General features: G+C 32.1%; 1 protein-coding gene across 2 annotated transcripts in view; it reads left to right on the forward strand.

The window, feature by feature from the left end:
• Positions 1 to 17,066, forward strand: part of Rock1 (Rho associated coiled-coil containing protein kinase 1) — a 156,541-nt gene that overhangs the window by 60,729 nt on the left and 78,746 nt on the right. For both annotated transcript variants that reach the window (XM_027942917.2, XM_071602872.1), the window contains exons 3-9: positions 3,184 to 3,284; positions 3,797 to 3,934; positions 5,460 to 5,635; positions 6,714 to 6,798; positions 7,996 to 8,140; positions 9,051 to 9,189; positions 11,261 to 11,352. In XM_027942917.2, coding sequence (XP_027798718.1) covers positions 3,184 to 3,284; positions 3,797 to 3,934; positions 5,460 to 5,635; positions 6,714 to 6,798; positions 7,996 to 8,140; positions 9,051 to 9,189; positions 11,261 to 11,352 — 876 coding nt within the window. The remainder of the gene's footprint in view (positions 1 to 3,183; positions 3,285 to 3,796; positions 3,935 to 5,459; positions 5,636 to 6,713; positions 6,799 to 7,995; positions 8,141 to 9,050; positions 9,190 to 11,260; positions 11,353 to 17,066) is intronic.

Here is a 17,066-nt window from a genome sequence, read left to right on the forward strand (position 1 = left end):
ACAGTTGGTTAAACAATTGAAGGCTTAAGAGCAAAATCAGTTGTCAGTTGAAAAACAAGACTCTGTTTTGAGTTATTTTCCTAAACTTGTTATTTGAAGAGGCACTGTGAGTTTAAAGTGACTAAAGAGGGTACATCTGGAGGGGTAAAAACAAACAGAAAATAAAACAAATCAACTTACTAGGTAACTCTGTGTGAGGAAGACATATGAATGAAGGATGACATATTTAGACAACTATTTATTCAGAACCTACTCCGTAAAAGGCGATTTTCTTAGTGCTGCTTGAAATGACTTTGGAAAAAAATCATTACTGCTGTCTTTTAATCCTTAGTGTTCTTCCTTTTAAAATTATTTCTGATCCCAGTATTTTGATATTAATTATAAGTTATTTATATTATAATCAGTTGTGATTATATGTCTGAGCCTATGTTGGTTGTGAAAAATGAAGCAATAATAAGCAACCATTTTATAATCATGTCTTAGAATGCCCAGGGCTGACTAACTATGAATATCAAGCTCCCAGAGATTGTTCAGATAAAGGAGAGGTAGAAAATTATTGATGAAGGATTGGGGATAATTGGCCAATTTGGGATTGGTATCAATATGTCAGGAAACACAGAATTGAATTTAGGAAAGCCATGTGCCAAATAACATAAATGGGACTATTATTAATGAATATTTCTTGACAATCCCAGATTTCAACTAAAACCCAGCCCAACCTTCATGCATTGGGGTATGGATATCTGGTAACATCCAGTCATCTAAGATAGGTTTGGAAGGCATCTAATTACACTATTTTCTACCTCAAATAAATCATACACCTATGAAGATCAGGCTGTAATTAGGGTGGATGTGGATAAATAGTCCTGAATGTTGAAACCAAAGGCTGTTGGTTAGACTATGCCATTAAGTCCTTGATTAATTCTAGAGTGGACTCTTGATGAGGAAAACTAGAGCCACAGAAACTTCTGAGTTTGAAAGCCATCATCAATCAAGAGGCATTTACACTTGCTAGCATGTAAGCCTGTATTAGGATAAGCTAAAAATCAAAGACAGTAGAACAGAGAAAGATATGTTGGATTTTAGATGTCTTGTCTGCAGTCTTCCTTAAGATTTTATAATCTTTTTATGGCTCTAAGCCTCAAGTAACTAGAGCCAGGGATCTTTTTTCAACCTTATGAACTATTATGTAATACATTATCTGGGTTCAAGACTTTTTTATTTCACCAATATAATTAAAAATTCTCCTCACCTCCAGTCTTGCCCTTATTGAATTCATCTTTTACATTTTCTCCAGAGTAATTTAGCTGAAATGTTTGACTGTTTTATTTGCCTTATTTTTTTTTTTTTAATGGCCTTCAACCCATGCTAGTGGTTTTCAGATTGCACTTCTCAGTTCCCAGCAGATGGTACAGTACCCCCCAAGGGACTAAGGTATAAAAGAATTCATAAAGTATAAGAGACTTCAGCCCCTATCTAGCATCCCCCACTCACCATATTTTCCAGAGCAGAGCACTTTTTTTGATGACATGTAATATTGAGCTGCTTTAAACTTTAATCTGAAAAAGATTTTTATGATTAAATAATAGGTTTATAAGTACTGGCCTATACCTATAAACTGTAGGGAAGATTCAAACTCTTTAACCAATATTGGGCTCACCATCTTTACTACAGAGTTGATTTATACTCAGCAACAGAGAACTTCTTATATACAGTTCCACTGTGCCTTTGGTTTTATTGCCCATCCACCTGAATGTTCTTACTTTTTATTCCTTCTCATTTGGCTAACTGTTGCTCTTTGTTTTAGACATCTTTTAGGTGTTATCTCTAGAAAACCTTTTTATCCATCTCCCTCCAAGGCAAGCTTGAATTAAGTATCCTCCTTAGGACTTGAAAAACTGTGCTTATCTCCCTTATTACATTTTTTTTTTGGATTGTTTTTCATTGTTTGTTTCATTTATTAGAGTTTGAACTTCTTGGGAGCAGGAACTAGCTTTTAAAGTTGCCTTTATGTATCTTCAGTGAATACTTTAGAGCCTGATATGTAGTAGAAATAAATATTTGTGCAACAAATTGGTTATTGTTGATATCTTTGTAATGCATCTTGTAATGGGTATATAACCCCCAGAATTAAATGTACTTATGTTATCCCTGTATGGAAATTTGTTCTCTGTTGGGTGTGTTAGTCATAATGTATGTGAATGCTTGAATTTTAATGTACCTTTTTAAAAAGAGACAAGAATATTACTGGCACTTTTATTGTGAACTAGAGCTCAAGTTTAATAGCTTTTTAAAAAAAATTTTGTGCAGCTCTGAAATATGTGAAACTTTTTCATGTAATCTCATGCCAATGTTGACCCATGTGGATTAAAATAGCTCTATTTTAATCTGTGACCAAATTAGGAATTAGAATATCTACCCAGTAGGGATATGTAAATTATTATAGTTTATAGCATGAAAAGTTTATATAAATAAATGCAATTATTCCCATTGAATATTTTAAGTTAAAATCTAGGTTCTAATAGAGAAATGTAGTAATTTGAACTAAACATTGCCAGTTGGAAAATTCATTTAGATTCTTTATTATGTTTGCCTTTACTATTTAAAATTACTTATATCTTTTTTAAGGAGTCTTCAAAACTAACTTAATAAAAACAAAATTTTATTTCACGAATCTAATGTTATCTATTCATGTTCCCTAAATTCAAGTTTGATATTTACTTAAAATACCACAAATGAATAAGTGAATTATGTTTAGTTTTTGTTCATAGTGTAATATTTATTTAAAAAACATTTTTTTGTGTGTATGATACTCGGGATTGAACTCAGTAATGCTATACCACTGAGCTACATCTCTAGCCCTTTATGTGTTTTATTTTGAAGTAGGGTCTTACTAAGTTGCCAATGGTGGCTTCAGACTTGTGATCCTTTTGCCTCAGCCTCTGAAGTAGCTAGAATTAAAGTGTGCACCACCATGGCCAGCTCTATTGTCACATTTTAATAAAAACTTTTAATAGTATAGTGGAGCAATTCCAGAAATTATTTTGGAAAGAAATCTTACCACATTAAACATTCTATGAAATTTTTATTTTTCATTTTTTCCCCCTCAAGAATTGTATTATAAGTGATGTTTAGTTATAATGCTTTAGTGACTTAAAATTATATACTTTTCTTTTCATACAGATAAAGACACAATAAATAAAATTAGAGATTTACGAATGAAAGCTGAAGATTATGAAGTAGTGAAGGTGATTGGTCGAGGTGCATTTGGAGAAGTTCAATTGGTAGGTTATTTTAATGAGATTTTTATAGAGAACTTTTTTAAATAAAAAAAATCCTGTGTGTCTAACGTGTATATTTGGGAAAATATTAATTTTACAGAATTCTTGCTTTAAATTGTTCTAATGATTCTTGCCTAAGCCTTGAACTAAGTCTAGCAGTAAGTCGAAAATGTTCTCCCCGAGCATCCATGTGTAACAAAAAGATCTCAAGCATAAGAAGAGAAATTTTTGCTCTAATATTAGACTATCTAAAATACTACGGAGTAGTAAACTTTATAAAGTAGCATACATAGCAAATGTGCTGTGCTATAAGGAATAAAGTTTTTCTAACATTACTTACTTCTGGTAATTAAAGCCTTGTCATTAGCTAATTGGGATAATTCGGCAGAATAGAAGAAATAAAAATAGCTGAAATAATGCTAAATAATAAATAATAAATTATTTTAAAAATATTAAATATTCTGTGAAACATTGAGTTTTAAGTATTCAAAAAAAGTTTGTTTTCAATTTTAAAGGTAAGGCATAAATCTACGAGGAAGGTATATGCTATGAAGCTTCTCAGCAAATTTGAAATGATTAAGAGATCTGATTCTGCTTTTTTCTGGGAAGAAAGGGACATCATGGCTTTTGCTAACAGTCCTTGGGTTGTTCAGGTATGATGTTGCTACTGTTTGATTATTGCTGCTCTAGTTTATAACTAAACATATCTGAGAAATTTATTTTATAGAACAGTAGTAGTTTTTTTTACAATTATAGAATTGACTAATATATTGTTGTTGTTATTTAAATCATAAAATTTAATTTAGTTGAATCATCTCTAGAAAGACCAAGGCAAAATAATGGTTTCTTTAGAATTTGAATAACTGCTTTGATTTGAGGAAAGTATATTATACTTTAAATAGATACTTTAATATTGAAATTCAAATCTTATTTATTTATTTATTTTTAGTTGTCGATGGATCTTTGTTTTACTTATGTATTTATATGGGGTGCTAAGGATGGAGCCCAGGTCCTCTCACATGGCAGGCAAGCACTCTAACATGAAGCCACAACCCCACCCTGAAATTTAAGAGTTTTTTTGTTTGTTTGTTTTTGGCAAACATAAGATTCTCTTATTTTGTATACTTTAATCTTGAATAGTCATGAATGCCACTTAGTTTCTCATGCCTCTCCCAAATATATTCTTAAAATTAAAATAAATCTATAATTAAAATCATTAAATACCTTTAAAAAAAGGAAATATGAAGATCTTAAACAGCTATGTATATTAGGTATTATTTTCTCTAGAGCTTATTTTATTCCAAATTTCTAGTATTTAGTGAAGGTGCTCTTTTAAAAATTTGCTCTTTTAACTTCACATAATTTATGTGGCCACCTAATACATTTATGCCTAATATTCTAGCCAGTTTCTTATTAATGGACTTTACTTTTCCTGATTAGTCTTTTGCTGCTGCTGTTTTCCTATTTCTTTGTTAACTGTTACTATTACTTCTACCAACTGCTATCACGTATTGAGCATCTATTGCACTAAGTGCTTCCTATGTTCAATCATTTTTTAACAGTCCAGGAATATAATTGCTATTAGGTGTACCCCCAAGTTGTAGATTAATTCATAATTTTGTTCATTGAACATTTGTTAATTATTTAATTGCCAGGTATCCAGATGTTGACTGAACGCAAGGTATGAAAGTCAAGAAAGGTTTATTAGTTCTTTATATCTTCTGGAAGAAATTGTGGTCATAGATTGCCAGAGCCAAGCTGCTAATAAGGAACAGTTGAAATTGTAGCTTGATTTATCAAAGACTTCTTAGAGAATTGTGGTGTTGATATAAATTTAATAGTACAGTTCACTAATGCACAAGTTAAATAAGAGGTACTATATTTCTTTGCTTAAGAGATTTGTATATTCTCTATTGAAATTATTATAAATAAAAAATTATTATATAAAAAATTCAGAGTAAAGAAAGTTATGAAGGAAAAGGTGACTTAACTCTTCAGAAAAAGGTTTATAGTTCTTTTGAATATACAGCAGACTGTGAGGCATTTGTCTTTTTTTAAATTGTACTTGTAACTGTTCTTTAATTTATTTTACTTGAATATTAACATTAGTATTTTGTTAGTTTTTTAATGAAACAATCTTACTTCATTCTAAGGAATTTGTTTTTTTGCATTTTATAGCTTTTTTATGCATTCCAAGATGATCGATATCTCTACATGGTGATGGAATATATGCCTGGTGGAGATCTTGTAAACTTAATGAGCAACTATGATGTGCCTGAAAAGTGGGCACGATTCTATACTGCAGAAGTGGTTCTTGCGTTGGATGCAATCCATTCCATGGGTTTTATTCATAGGTAAAGATAAAAATGCTTTAAATCTTTCATTTGTTAAAGGGAGTAGCTAAAAAGAACTGAAACTTTGATTTATTTGATTAATATTTTCTACTCTAAATTTACTTAGTCTCTTCCCATGTGACATGAGTGACATTTAGAAATGATAGTTTTAGTATTTAGTTTAATGTTGATATGAATGTATTCTTTAATATCATTATTATATATCTGATTTTAAAGCTTTTATATATTTATTTGTATATTTTATGTTTATATGTATATATATACTATATCTGATTACATAGTTTTTAAATGGTATTTTGAAAAGTAATAATTGTTTTCTAAAGTAAGCACTGAGCCGGGTGTGGTGGTTCATGCCTGTAAGCCTAATGGCCTGGGAGGCTGAGGCAGTTCAAAGCCAGCATCAGCAACAATGAGGCACTAAAGCAACTCAATGAGACCCTGTCTCTAAATAAAATACAAAGTAGGGCTGGGAATATGGCTCAGTGATTGAAAGCCCCTGAGTTTAATCCCTGGTACCCCCTCCCCCCCAAAAAAAAATAAAGTATGTGCTGGAGTGTTACTTTGGTTTTAATTTTTTAATATAAATTGACTTTCTTTTGATTAATAGGTCTTATTTATGCATTAGAACAATATCATTTTTTTACAAACACTGTCTGAATCCTATATACAATTGCTCTGCTGTATTTGCATGTCAGTGATGAAAAATGAAAATGACTTAGAAACTGTCCTGGTGTTATTTATGTACTTACCTATCTTACATGTTTCAATTACCTTTTATATTTTCAAATGTGATATTTTTGGTGGTTAATCTCTCTCAAATGATTGAAGAATCAAAGCTCTATCGTGTGTTTGTGTGTGTGTGTGTGTGTGTGTGTGTGTGTGTCTTCTTTTAAGGCATTAAAATATAAAGGAGTTTGCTTGATGAAAATTCAATTTCTAGATGTGGATAGGGAACACATGTAGATCAAAGTTGGCCTTATATAGATTGAGAATACTTGACCTAAAATAACTGCCTCATAATTTTCACTAGTGTCTGATCTGTTTCAGAAATATTCTGCTATTTTTTTTCCTCCCTTAGGGATGTGAAACCTGATAACATGCTGCTGGATAAATCTGGACATTTGAAGTTAGCAGATTTTGGTACTTGTATGAAGATGAATAAGGTTACTTAATTACACTTTAATTTTTGTTAATTCAAAGTAAAAGCTTCTTAGAAAATGCTATAAGAATTCACCAACCATATTTGGACTTGCCCGGAATTGATGTGCCTGTATTTGTTGAACTAAATACCATGGTTTCAATGTTGTATTGGTAACTTGTTAGCGATTTATTTTTCCTGTCTATTTAGGGTAAATGTGGATTTCCAGATTTACTAAATCCTTCATAACAACTCTATAATATACACTGCTGGTAACTAGAAATGGCATTAGCTTAAATGTCACTAAGTACTTACACTATTGTTAAAATTAGACTTCCATAAAAACTGAATTTCAGGAATGTGTCTACTTTTTAGTGTTTTATTTGCTTTCTGTTAACATGTAGAAAAGATTTTGCTGCTTATTTTAGGAGTCAGTCTAAAAATATATGCATGCTCACTATTTATATAATAAATAACTTATATACACAGTCAAAAGAACAAATATGCCACTTTCTTTTCAGTTGAAAGAGTATATATTATTTAATTTACCACAGAAAAGTAGTCAGGAAGCTCTGTTAATTTATATTGGTTAGTAGGAAACACTACATGATAACTTTTGTGTGAACATTTGGTTATAATTTTGTTGCATTAATAAAAAGCAAATAATTTTGGAGTAGGAGATATTCAGTGTCCTCAACGCTATTATGTCCTTTCCTAATACATATGCTTCCCCATTTATATTTTAGTCTACTTTTGTATGTTTTATTCACATTTTTAAGCATTTTAAACAGTCTTTTTAGTGTTTTAAAAAAAGGTAAAATTGATATTTATGTTATAAAGTGCTTCATTTTTCAGTCCTTCAATCTATTGGCTTATATGCTTGTTTTCTCCAATTAAGATAAAATCATTATATAGGCACAACTGGTGGAATATTAAATGGTGGCAATATGTCTTTCTAGTCAGTGTTAAAATAAAAATTACTGAGTGTGTGTATATGCTATGTAGTATATATGGTTATAGTGTGAATATAGTGTTCATGTGTTTTGTATAGATGGTTAAGCAGCTATGTGTTAGTTTTTCTCAAGTTTGAATTGCTTTGATATAATATTTAGTAGCCCAAAGATTTAGAGTTTTACAGTTATATTAAGAAGAAAGTCATTTTAAATAATTGACACTTTACTTAATATCCTAATTCAAAATTTGACCTGCTACTTTTTTTTAGGAAGGTATGGTACGATGTGATACAGCAGTTGGAACACCTGATTATATTTCCCCTGAAGTATTAAAATCCCAAGGTGGTGATGGTTATTATGGACGAGAATGTGACTGGTGGTCAGTTGGGGTATTTTTATATGAAATGCTTGTAGGTGAGTAATGAGGGTTTTATGTACCTAATATAGTTCATCCCAAAACTCACTGCTTGGCTTCTTCTAATTAATATTTGTTATATTAAGTAATGTTGATTTTGTTTATAGGAAATACACATGATCCAAAATCTGCTTTGTATGTGTTTTTTAAAGCTATTTAAAGGATTAGAGCAAATTCGTGTTCTTTTATTATAATAAATGTATATTTTCTTTAAAAAAAATTTTTTTTTGTATTTGTAGATGGACAGTATGCCTTTTATTTGTTTTTTATTTTTATGTGATGCTGAGGATCAAACCCAGTGCCTCACGCATGCTAGGCAAGCGCTCTGCCACTGAGCTACAGACCCAGCCTGAATGTGTGTTTCTTTTTTTTTGGGTTATGAACTCCCATTTTTATTCCAAATACAAATTGCAGAATCACATCGGTTACACATCCACATTTTTACATAATGCCATATTAGTAACTGTTGTATTCTGCTATCTTTCCTATCCTCTACTATCCCCCCTCCCCTCCCCTCCCATCTTCTCTCTCTACCCCATCTACTGTAATTCATTTCTCTCCTTGTTTTTTTTCCCATTCCCCTCACAACCTCTTATATGTAATTTTGTATAACAATGAGGGTCTCCTTCCATTTCCATGCAATTTCCCTTTTCTCTCCCTTTCCCCTCCCTTTCCCTCCCACCTCATGTCTCTGTTTAATGTTAATCTTTTCCTCCTGCTCTTCCTCCCTGCTCTGTTCTTAGTTGCTCTCATTACATCAAAGAAGACATTTGGCATTTGTTTTTTAGGGATTGGCTAGCTTCACTTTTAACACATATTTAAAAAGGGAACTTTGACTCTTTTCCTTTAACATAGATTTTTTTTTAAATGTATTTTATTTTGCTTTTATGTTCCTTATCAATTTTTCAGGTGATACACCTTTTTATGCAGATTCTTTGGTTGGAACTTACAGTAAGATTATGAACCATAAAAATTCACTAACTTTCCCTGATGATAATGACATATCAAAAGAAGCAAAAAATCTCATTTGTGCCTTCCTTACTGACAGGTAAATAATCTTGACATTGAACTCCTGTTAATTCTTAAGAATTCTAATCTTACTGCTCAGTTTGTAAGATCATATCTAAGCTCCTACATGTGAACTAATAAAATATAAATTCCCCCATTCCCAAAATCATTTATGACAATGAAATCTGGTATAATTTTATAATATACTCTGTTATTTTAGATTTCAACTTACTTTCTGTACTTAAGCCATTGGGATAATAACGTAGTCTTTGCTGATGGCTAGAGCAGATAACATTTTATTTTTTGTTAAATTTTTTAACTTGATTAATTATCAGAATGACAGTGTATTTTGTTGAGTCTAAGAATTTTTCTTAACATTTTAACATCTCAAGAGTGCATCTCACATCAGTGGTATGTATTTATTTAGTTGAGTTTTTTTCTTATAGTTATATAAAAATGATGGTGCATTTTCCAATTTTCTGTTTGATGGTACCTAGAGAAAGCATAAAGCTATAAATATATACATTTTCTACCTCCTTTTTTCTCAACATTGTCATTGGCATTATGTTTTCTATATTCAGCAAGTATTAGATAAATGTACTTTGTTTTTGAAACAAAAATGTCATAGTTTGTATATTTCTGTGATTTCCTTTGTATTTGTTTCTGTTCTGTTCTGTTGTATTTATTTGCAGTGCTGGGAATCAAACCCAGATCCTTACACATACTGGGCAAGCACTCAGTAGTGGTTTATTTTTAAATATAAAAATGAATCAAGTAACTTAGTAATAAGATTACACTTAATGCATTTAATTTTGATTATGGATTAATTTAAATAATAGGGTGGCTTCAGACTTTAAATATCTTTCAATTTTAAGATTCACTTTCATTAAAATTAAGTCACTTTTATTAAAACTAACTTATATTTCCTTATTTCCTTTAGACTGTGAAATTAGGTAGACTTTTCAAAGTTTACATTTTAATTTAAAGAACTGTGTTAGGGGGGATTGTCATATAGAAGTGAGCAAGATTCATAGTATTTTTTCTAATAGTTCATTTAAAAAAAAATATTTATTTTTAGTTGTAGTTGGATACAATACCTTTTTAAAAAAAATTATTTATTTTTATGTAGCCTTGAGGATCAAACCCAGGGCCGTGTATGTGCTAGGCGAGCATTCTACCACTGGGCCACAACTACACAAACAAATTAGACATTTATAGTACTGAAAAATAATTACGACAACGTACGTACCGTGGAAGTCCTAGAGAGGTTCTCTAATCCAGTCTGGAAGAGTCAGTGACAGCTTCTTAGAGACAATATCATACATCTAAAATAATTTATTCTTTAACTTATGAAAAAAAATTGAAATTCAGGTATCCTCTTTGTATTCTACTGGAGAACAGACCATGCTAAGTTCCTCTTTCCAATTCAGCTAAAGGCACATTTTTAAAATTTTGATGCTCACCAAAACAAGGCCAGCAATCAATACCTTGTCCAGTTAAAGCTCTGAATTTTGTAGCAATGTCAGGAATTGCTACAAAAATCATTGGGTTTTGATTGGTCAGAAATATTGAATAGTTTAGAAAATAAAATTTTAAATATAAAATGTTTTTCTGGAATTTTTTGGTGTAAAAGAAAACTGTTGGTTGCAAAGAAAAATGCATAACTTTATAATCATAAGAAGAAAACTGCATTGTGTTTTATTCATCATGCTGTTGAAGCAAGACGATGATTCATCTGGATTCTCAATATCAGTACAAGAGTCATGGAATATTAACAAGTCTATATTTTTGTATATTTTCCCTTAGTATTCTTTAAATGATTTCTTTAGTGTTCTCAGTCTTCTGCTTATTCTCTATTTTGGCTGAAAATTATGCTAAAAATATAATTTCAAGGTCTGCACAGGTTTATTATTCTGTCTACAGATAAACCTAGACAGGTTATAAGAAGATGTTAAATATTTGGGATGGGGTTGTAGCTCAGTGGTAGAGCACTTTGCTAGCATGCGTGAGGCACTGGGTTCCATCCTCAGCACTACATAAAAAGAAATAAATAAAAATAAAGGTCCATCAACAACAATAACAAAAATTAATTACTTTTCTTCTTTCTTCAGAGAAGTGAGATTAGGAAGAAATGGTGTAGAAGAAATCAAACGACATCTGTTCTTCAAAAATGATCAGTGGGCTTGGGAAACACTCCGAGACAGTAAGTTTTTTTTTCTTGCACATTAGATTTCCTATTTGTAAGTAACTTCTGATGCTACATCCCTGTTCTGTATGGAAATTGTCTTAATCTACTAAAAAACAAGAGTATTTGATAATATTGGGGAAATTGTATAACTCCTCCCCTCATGTCCCACTCAAGATACCAAGATGAATAATACAGGTGGAATGAATTTGGTCTCAGCAGTTGTAATTTGATATTTGATCTTTGTTGTTTCCTTGTGGAGGAAGTAAATTAAGTCAAGTAATAGTAGTATTGCTATTTGTTTGACTTTTTTTTTTTTAATTTTTATTGTTGGTTGTTCAAAACATTACATAGTTCTTGATCTATCATATTTCACACTTTGATTCAAACGGGTTATGAACTCCCATTTTTACCCCGTATGTTGTTTGACTTTTAAAATGTGTTTTCTTGTGAAAGGGCAAGTTATTTTTATTAAAACTTATATTTAGGAAATTTATTATTACTGAATACTAGAATTTAATTTTATGAGGGTATTGGAAATTGTGATATATTTGATTTCATCAGGGTCTTGGCAGCTTGCAATTAAGATATAAAAATAATGTAGCTAGGCGAGGTGGCGCACACCTGTAATCCCAGCAGCTCTGGAGGCTAAGATAGGAGGATTATGAGTTCAAAGCTAGCCTCAGCAACTATGAGGCACTAAGCAACTCAGTGATACTCTGTCTCTAAATAAAATACAGAATAGGGCTGGGGATGTGGCTCAGTGGTTGAGTGCCCCTGAGTTAAATCCCTGGTGCAAAAAAAAAAAAGAGTACTGTGTAAGGAAGTTAATTTTCAATTAATCTAGAACATTTCCTTATATTTTTAAAATAAAGTTAAAATTATAAGTTTATTTGCAGAAAATCTTGCACAAGGTAGTTGAATCAAAATTGTTGTATAATAGGGTTCTCATCATCTTTGTAGATTTAGAAAGACAAGAATTCATCTTTTACCCTTAGGAAGCCTCATTTTCTTGTTCTTTTTACTTTTCAGAAAAAGGATAATGTGTATAGCAGTCCCTAACTTCCTGCTATATCAGTAGCAGTGAATAGAAATAACGGGAGTGAACTCACCTATGTAGTTTTTTTAAAAAAAATGTTTTTAGTTGTAGGTGGATACAGTACCTTTATTTTATTTATATATGATGCTAAGAATTGAGCCCAGTGCCTTACACGGCTAGGTAAGCAAGCACGCTACAACTGAGCTACAATCTCAGTCCTCATCTAGGTAGTTTTAGAACAGTTAAAAAATTAGATATTTGGGGCTGGGGCTATAGCTTAGTGGCAGAGCACTTGACTAGCATGTGTGAAGCACTGTGTTTTAATCCTCAGCACCATATAAAAATAAAAAAAATAAAGGCATTCTGTCCATGTACAACTACAAAAAATGTATTTTAAAAGTTAGGTATTTGTCTTAAGAATTACCTAATTAGTTTAGACAGTAAGGATTCTTTGGTGGGATAGGGAGTGGATTTAGTTAGCTTTGAAGAAATAGATCATATAGGTTTGTCAGTCAATATTCCAGTTGTTAAATGTTTTAAAAGAAGCAGTTAAATATTTTCCAAGTATAGTGCATATATTTTGCAAAGCTATAAAATTCTCTTAAGAAGAAGAAAGGGAAATAATTTTTTTCTGGAAATCAAGAAATTATACTTCAACAAAGAATGGCATTGAATGATTGGCTATCTTGAGTGCTATAAGAAGACCTTGACCTTGGGCGAATGTATTAAAGTTATGCTGAGAAATGAGGAACTTCCTCCTCTTCATTAGTAAATGTGACATGATAATCTTCAGGCTGCAAGAGAAAATATTCCAAGATAAAGTTGAGCAGGAAGTAAAACAAATGGTTACATTGTAAAATTTTGTGTTTTTATTCAAGTTATTCTCTTAGCAAAGTTTAAGAAAACAGAGTATACAAATACAATTATAAATCTGAAGAAAGTTTTCTTTAGGCCCCTTTTAAATTATCTTTGGAATTGCCTTAAGTTGTTTTGCAAATGAAGTTAGGAAATGCATAAATAACCATAGGATAACCACATGATAAATAATTCTGAAAAATACAGTATATTTTATGGATTCAAGACTGAATTATTAATTAGGAATGGAGGCAATTTAATTGACAAATTATTTGTTGAACACCTATTACGTGGTGAGCACTATGTTATTTGAAGAACTAGGAGAGCATCAGTGATCATGCCAACAAAAATTTTACACTTGTGGAGCTCATAGTCTCATGAATTCGGGGGTGTTGAGAGCCACAGCCGAAGGGGCCCCAGCAAACTTCCAGCTGCCAGCTGATGATTGGCTCACAGCTGCCCCAGCAAACTTCTAGCTGCCAACTGATTGGCTCTACGGTGATGCTCATTGGGTTGTTTCCCCTGCGGCCCACCAAATGCCGCAGTCTGGGCACAATTCAGGAGCCAATAGTCAAAAGAAACAAACTTTATTTTTAGAACACACAGCCAAACCACACAGAGCTCTTCAGGAAAACCTTCAGAGCCCAACTGCCACCACCGGTTTCCCACAAGCCTCTCCACCTCCCCCACTCCTGCTCTTGAGGCCGATTGGCTGGGTCGCGTGGGTGGAGCCAAAAAAAAAAGTCCCCCAATGAGCAGCTCCATGGTCTGAAAGGGTGGGGAAACAACCCAATGAGCATCATGGCAGAGGAGCCAATCAGTTGGCAGCTAGAAGTTTGCTGGGGCCGCAGTGAGCCAATCATCAGCTGACAGCTGGAAGTTTGCTGGGGCCCCTTCGGCTTTGGCTCTCAACAAAATCAATGACATTTTATTATATTGTTTTATTATATTATTTTATTATTATATTATTATATAATATAATAATAAATTAATATATTATTATATAATACATTATATTATTTATTATATTATTTTATTATTGAGTACAAAATCAATGACATTTTATTATATTGCTGTATATTCTTAACGTAAATGCTTTTATTTAAAAAAAAACAATGACTTCACTGATAAATCAAAGGAACTGTGAAGAGCTTCTTTGAATTTGTTATGTAATTTATTAGTAGTATTATTTTCTTTTTAAAATATATATTGTTTGATACAGTTTTGCAATAAACATTTTGATAGCTTTTCCTAATCTCAGTAGATCCTGTTTTGTAGTTATTGAAAAAGACAAAGAAATATTGAAGCCTCTAGAACTTACTGTTCTTACTCTTCCTACCCTTTTTTTTTTAACTTCCCACCCCTAAAATACCAAGAATAGTTTTATTTGAACTGACCTCACTAACCTAATTTTTTAAAAATTATGTAAGCTATGATTCCTTTTAATTTTTTGACTCTATACAATTTTATTTGGCAAGACTGCTTTCTTTTATTATAATTATTTTAGTAGTTTTGTCACTTACACATCTCTAAGTTATAATGCCAATTAGTTTTACTCTTTTCTTCCTCAGTCGTATGGGAGCAGGGTACAAAATGCTTGATTTTTGGCAGACTTCCTGTGAGTTTCTTGATTGTGTTCACTCTTAATTTAGAGGCACAAAGTATTAAGATTGTGAAGTTAGTCATTCACTCATTTGAGACAGAATTGAAGAATTGACAGAGAGTAAGTTTAAAGATAGGAGACAAAAGAAGTGAAAAGACCCAAATAATTTGGTATGCTACAAGCACAATATGAGCACTATAAAATAATGCAGTTAGAGCACACTATTTTATACTCCCATGGGCAGAATACATAAAGAACTAAGGTCCAGCTTCTGCATATCTTCATCAAATGTGCTTTTCTATGATTTTCTTTTAATAGTAACCATCCTAATGAGAATATAGTTGTATCTCATTATGGTTTTTAAAAAATATTTTTTAGTTGTCAATGGACTATTTGTTTATATGTAGTGCTGAGAATCAAACCCAGTGACTCACACATGTTAGGCAAGCGCTCTACCGGTGGGCTACAACTCAGCCCTCATTATGGTTTTGATTTGCATTTTTCTAATGACTGGGGGGATGTTAAACATCTTTTCATGTGCTTATTTTATTCGCCATCCACATATCTGCTTGAGAAATTTCTATGAAAGTCTTTTGCCCATTTTTGAGTTGAGTTGTGTGTTTTTGTTGTTGAGTTGTAGGGGTTCTTTATGTATTCTGAATATTAATCCCTTATCAGATACATGGTTTGCAAATATTTTCTCCCATTCTCTGGGTTTCTCTCCCCCTTTCTCCCTCCCCCCATAGGTATTGGGATTGAACCCAGGGACACTTAACCATTGATCCACATTCCCCAACCCCCTTTTATTATTGTTTTATTTTGACACAGGGTCTCATTCACTAAGTTACTGAGGTTGACTTGGAACTTTCGATCCTCTTGCCTCAGTCTCCTAAATAACTGGGATTACAGGCATGCACCACCACACCCAGATTTTCATTCTATTGGTAGTGTCCTTTGACGCACAAAAATTTTGTTGTTTTGTTTTGCTATTATAGATTTAACCTACTGGTGCTTTATCGCTGAATTACATCCCATAACATTTATGTTTTAGTTGTAGGTGGACACAATTACCCTTATTTTATTGTTATGTGGTGCTGAAGATCGAACCCAGTGTCTCACACATACTAAGTGAGCACTCTTCCTCTGAGCCACAACCCCAGCCTATCCCCAGTCTTTTTTTATTTCTTATTCAAGACAGGATCTTGTTAAGTTGCCAAGGCTGGCCTTAAATTTGTGCTCCTTTGCCTCAACCTTCTGATTCGCTAGTATTTATAGGTGTGTACCACCATGACAGGCCTGGGATGTTCTATGTATAGGATCATGTCATCTATGAATAGAGTAGTTTTAACTTATTTATTTCCAGTTTAGATGTCCCCCACCACCACCACTTTTTTTTTTTCCGTACCTAATTATTCAGACTTGATCTTCAAGTATAATGTTAAATAGCAATGGTGAAAATGGGCTTTCTTGTATTCCTTATCATGGGGAAAGGTTTTAGTCTTTAACCATTGAGTATGATAGTAGTTGTGGGATTTTAGACTTGTTAAATACTTTTTCTGCATCAAGTGGAATGATTGTGTTTTTCTTCCCTTTATTCTGTTATTGTAATATAGTTGTCCTTAGTGTCCATGGAGGATTGGTTTGAGAACCCTGAACAGATACCAAAATTTGAAAATACTCAAGTCCCTGATATAAAATGGCACAGTAGGGCTGCAGTTGTGGCTCAGTAGTAGAGCTTGCCTCTCACATGTGAGGCACTGGGTTCAATCTTCAACACCACATAAAAATAAACAAACAAAATAAAGACATTGTGTTCAACTGTAATTAAAATTTTTTTTTTAAAAAAATGGCACAGTAATTGCATAGAACTCACACACATCTTTCAACATACTTTGACTCATCTCTATAAATAAATAGTTGTAATACCGTTCTTTTAGGGAATAATGACAAAAAAAAAGTCTGTACATCTTTAAACACAGTTCTTTTTAAAGGTTATTTTGAATCTTGTTTTGGTTGAATCAACCTGTTTATATAGAGGACCAGATACATTGCACTGATTGATGTGGTGAAGTACCTTGTAGTAAATCCCATTTAGTCATAGAGTACAGTTCTGTTTAAAATTTTTTTAGTTGATGATAAAATTGGCTGTATTTATGACATGTTAATCCTTTGAATATGGCACTGTGTTCTATTTGCAACTTTTTTTTTTTGTATCTATGCTAATAAAAGGTATTA

This window comes from Marmota flaviventris, chromosome 16, assembly GCF_047511675.1.
Source record: "Marmota flaviventris isolate mMarFla1 chromosome 16, mMarFla1.hap1, whole genome shotgun sequence".
Classification (NCBI taxonomy): domain Eukaryota; kingdom Metazoa; phylum Chordata; class Mammalia; order Rodentia; family Sciuridae; genus Marmota; species Marmota flaviventris.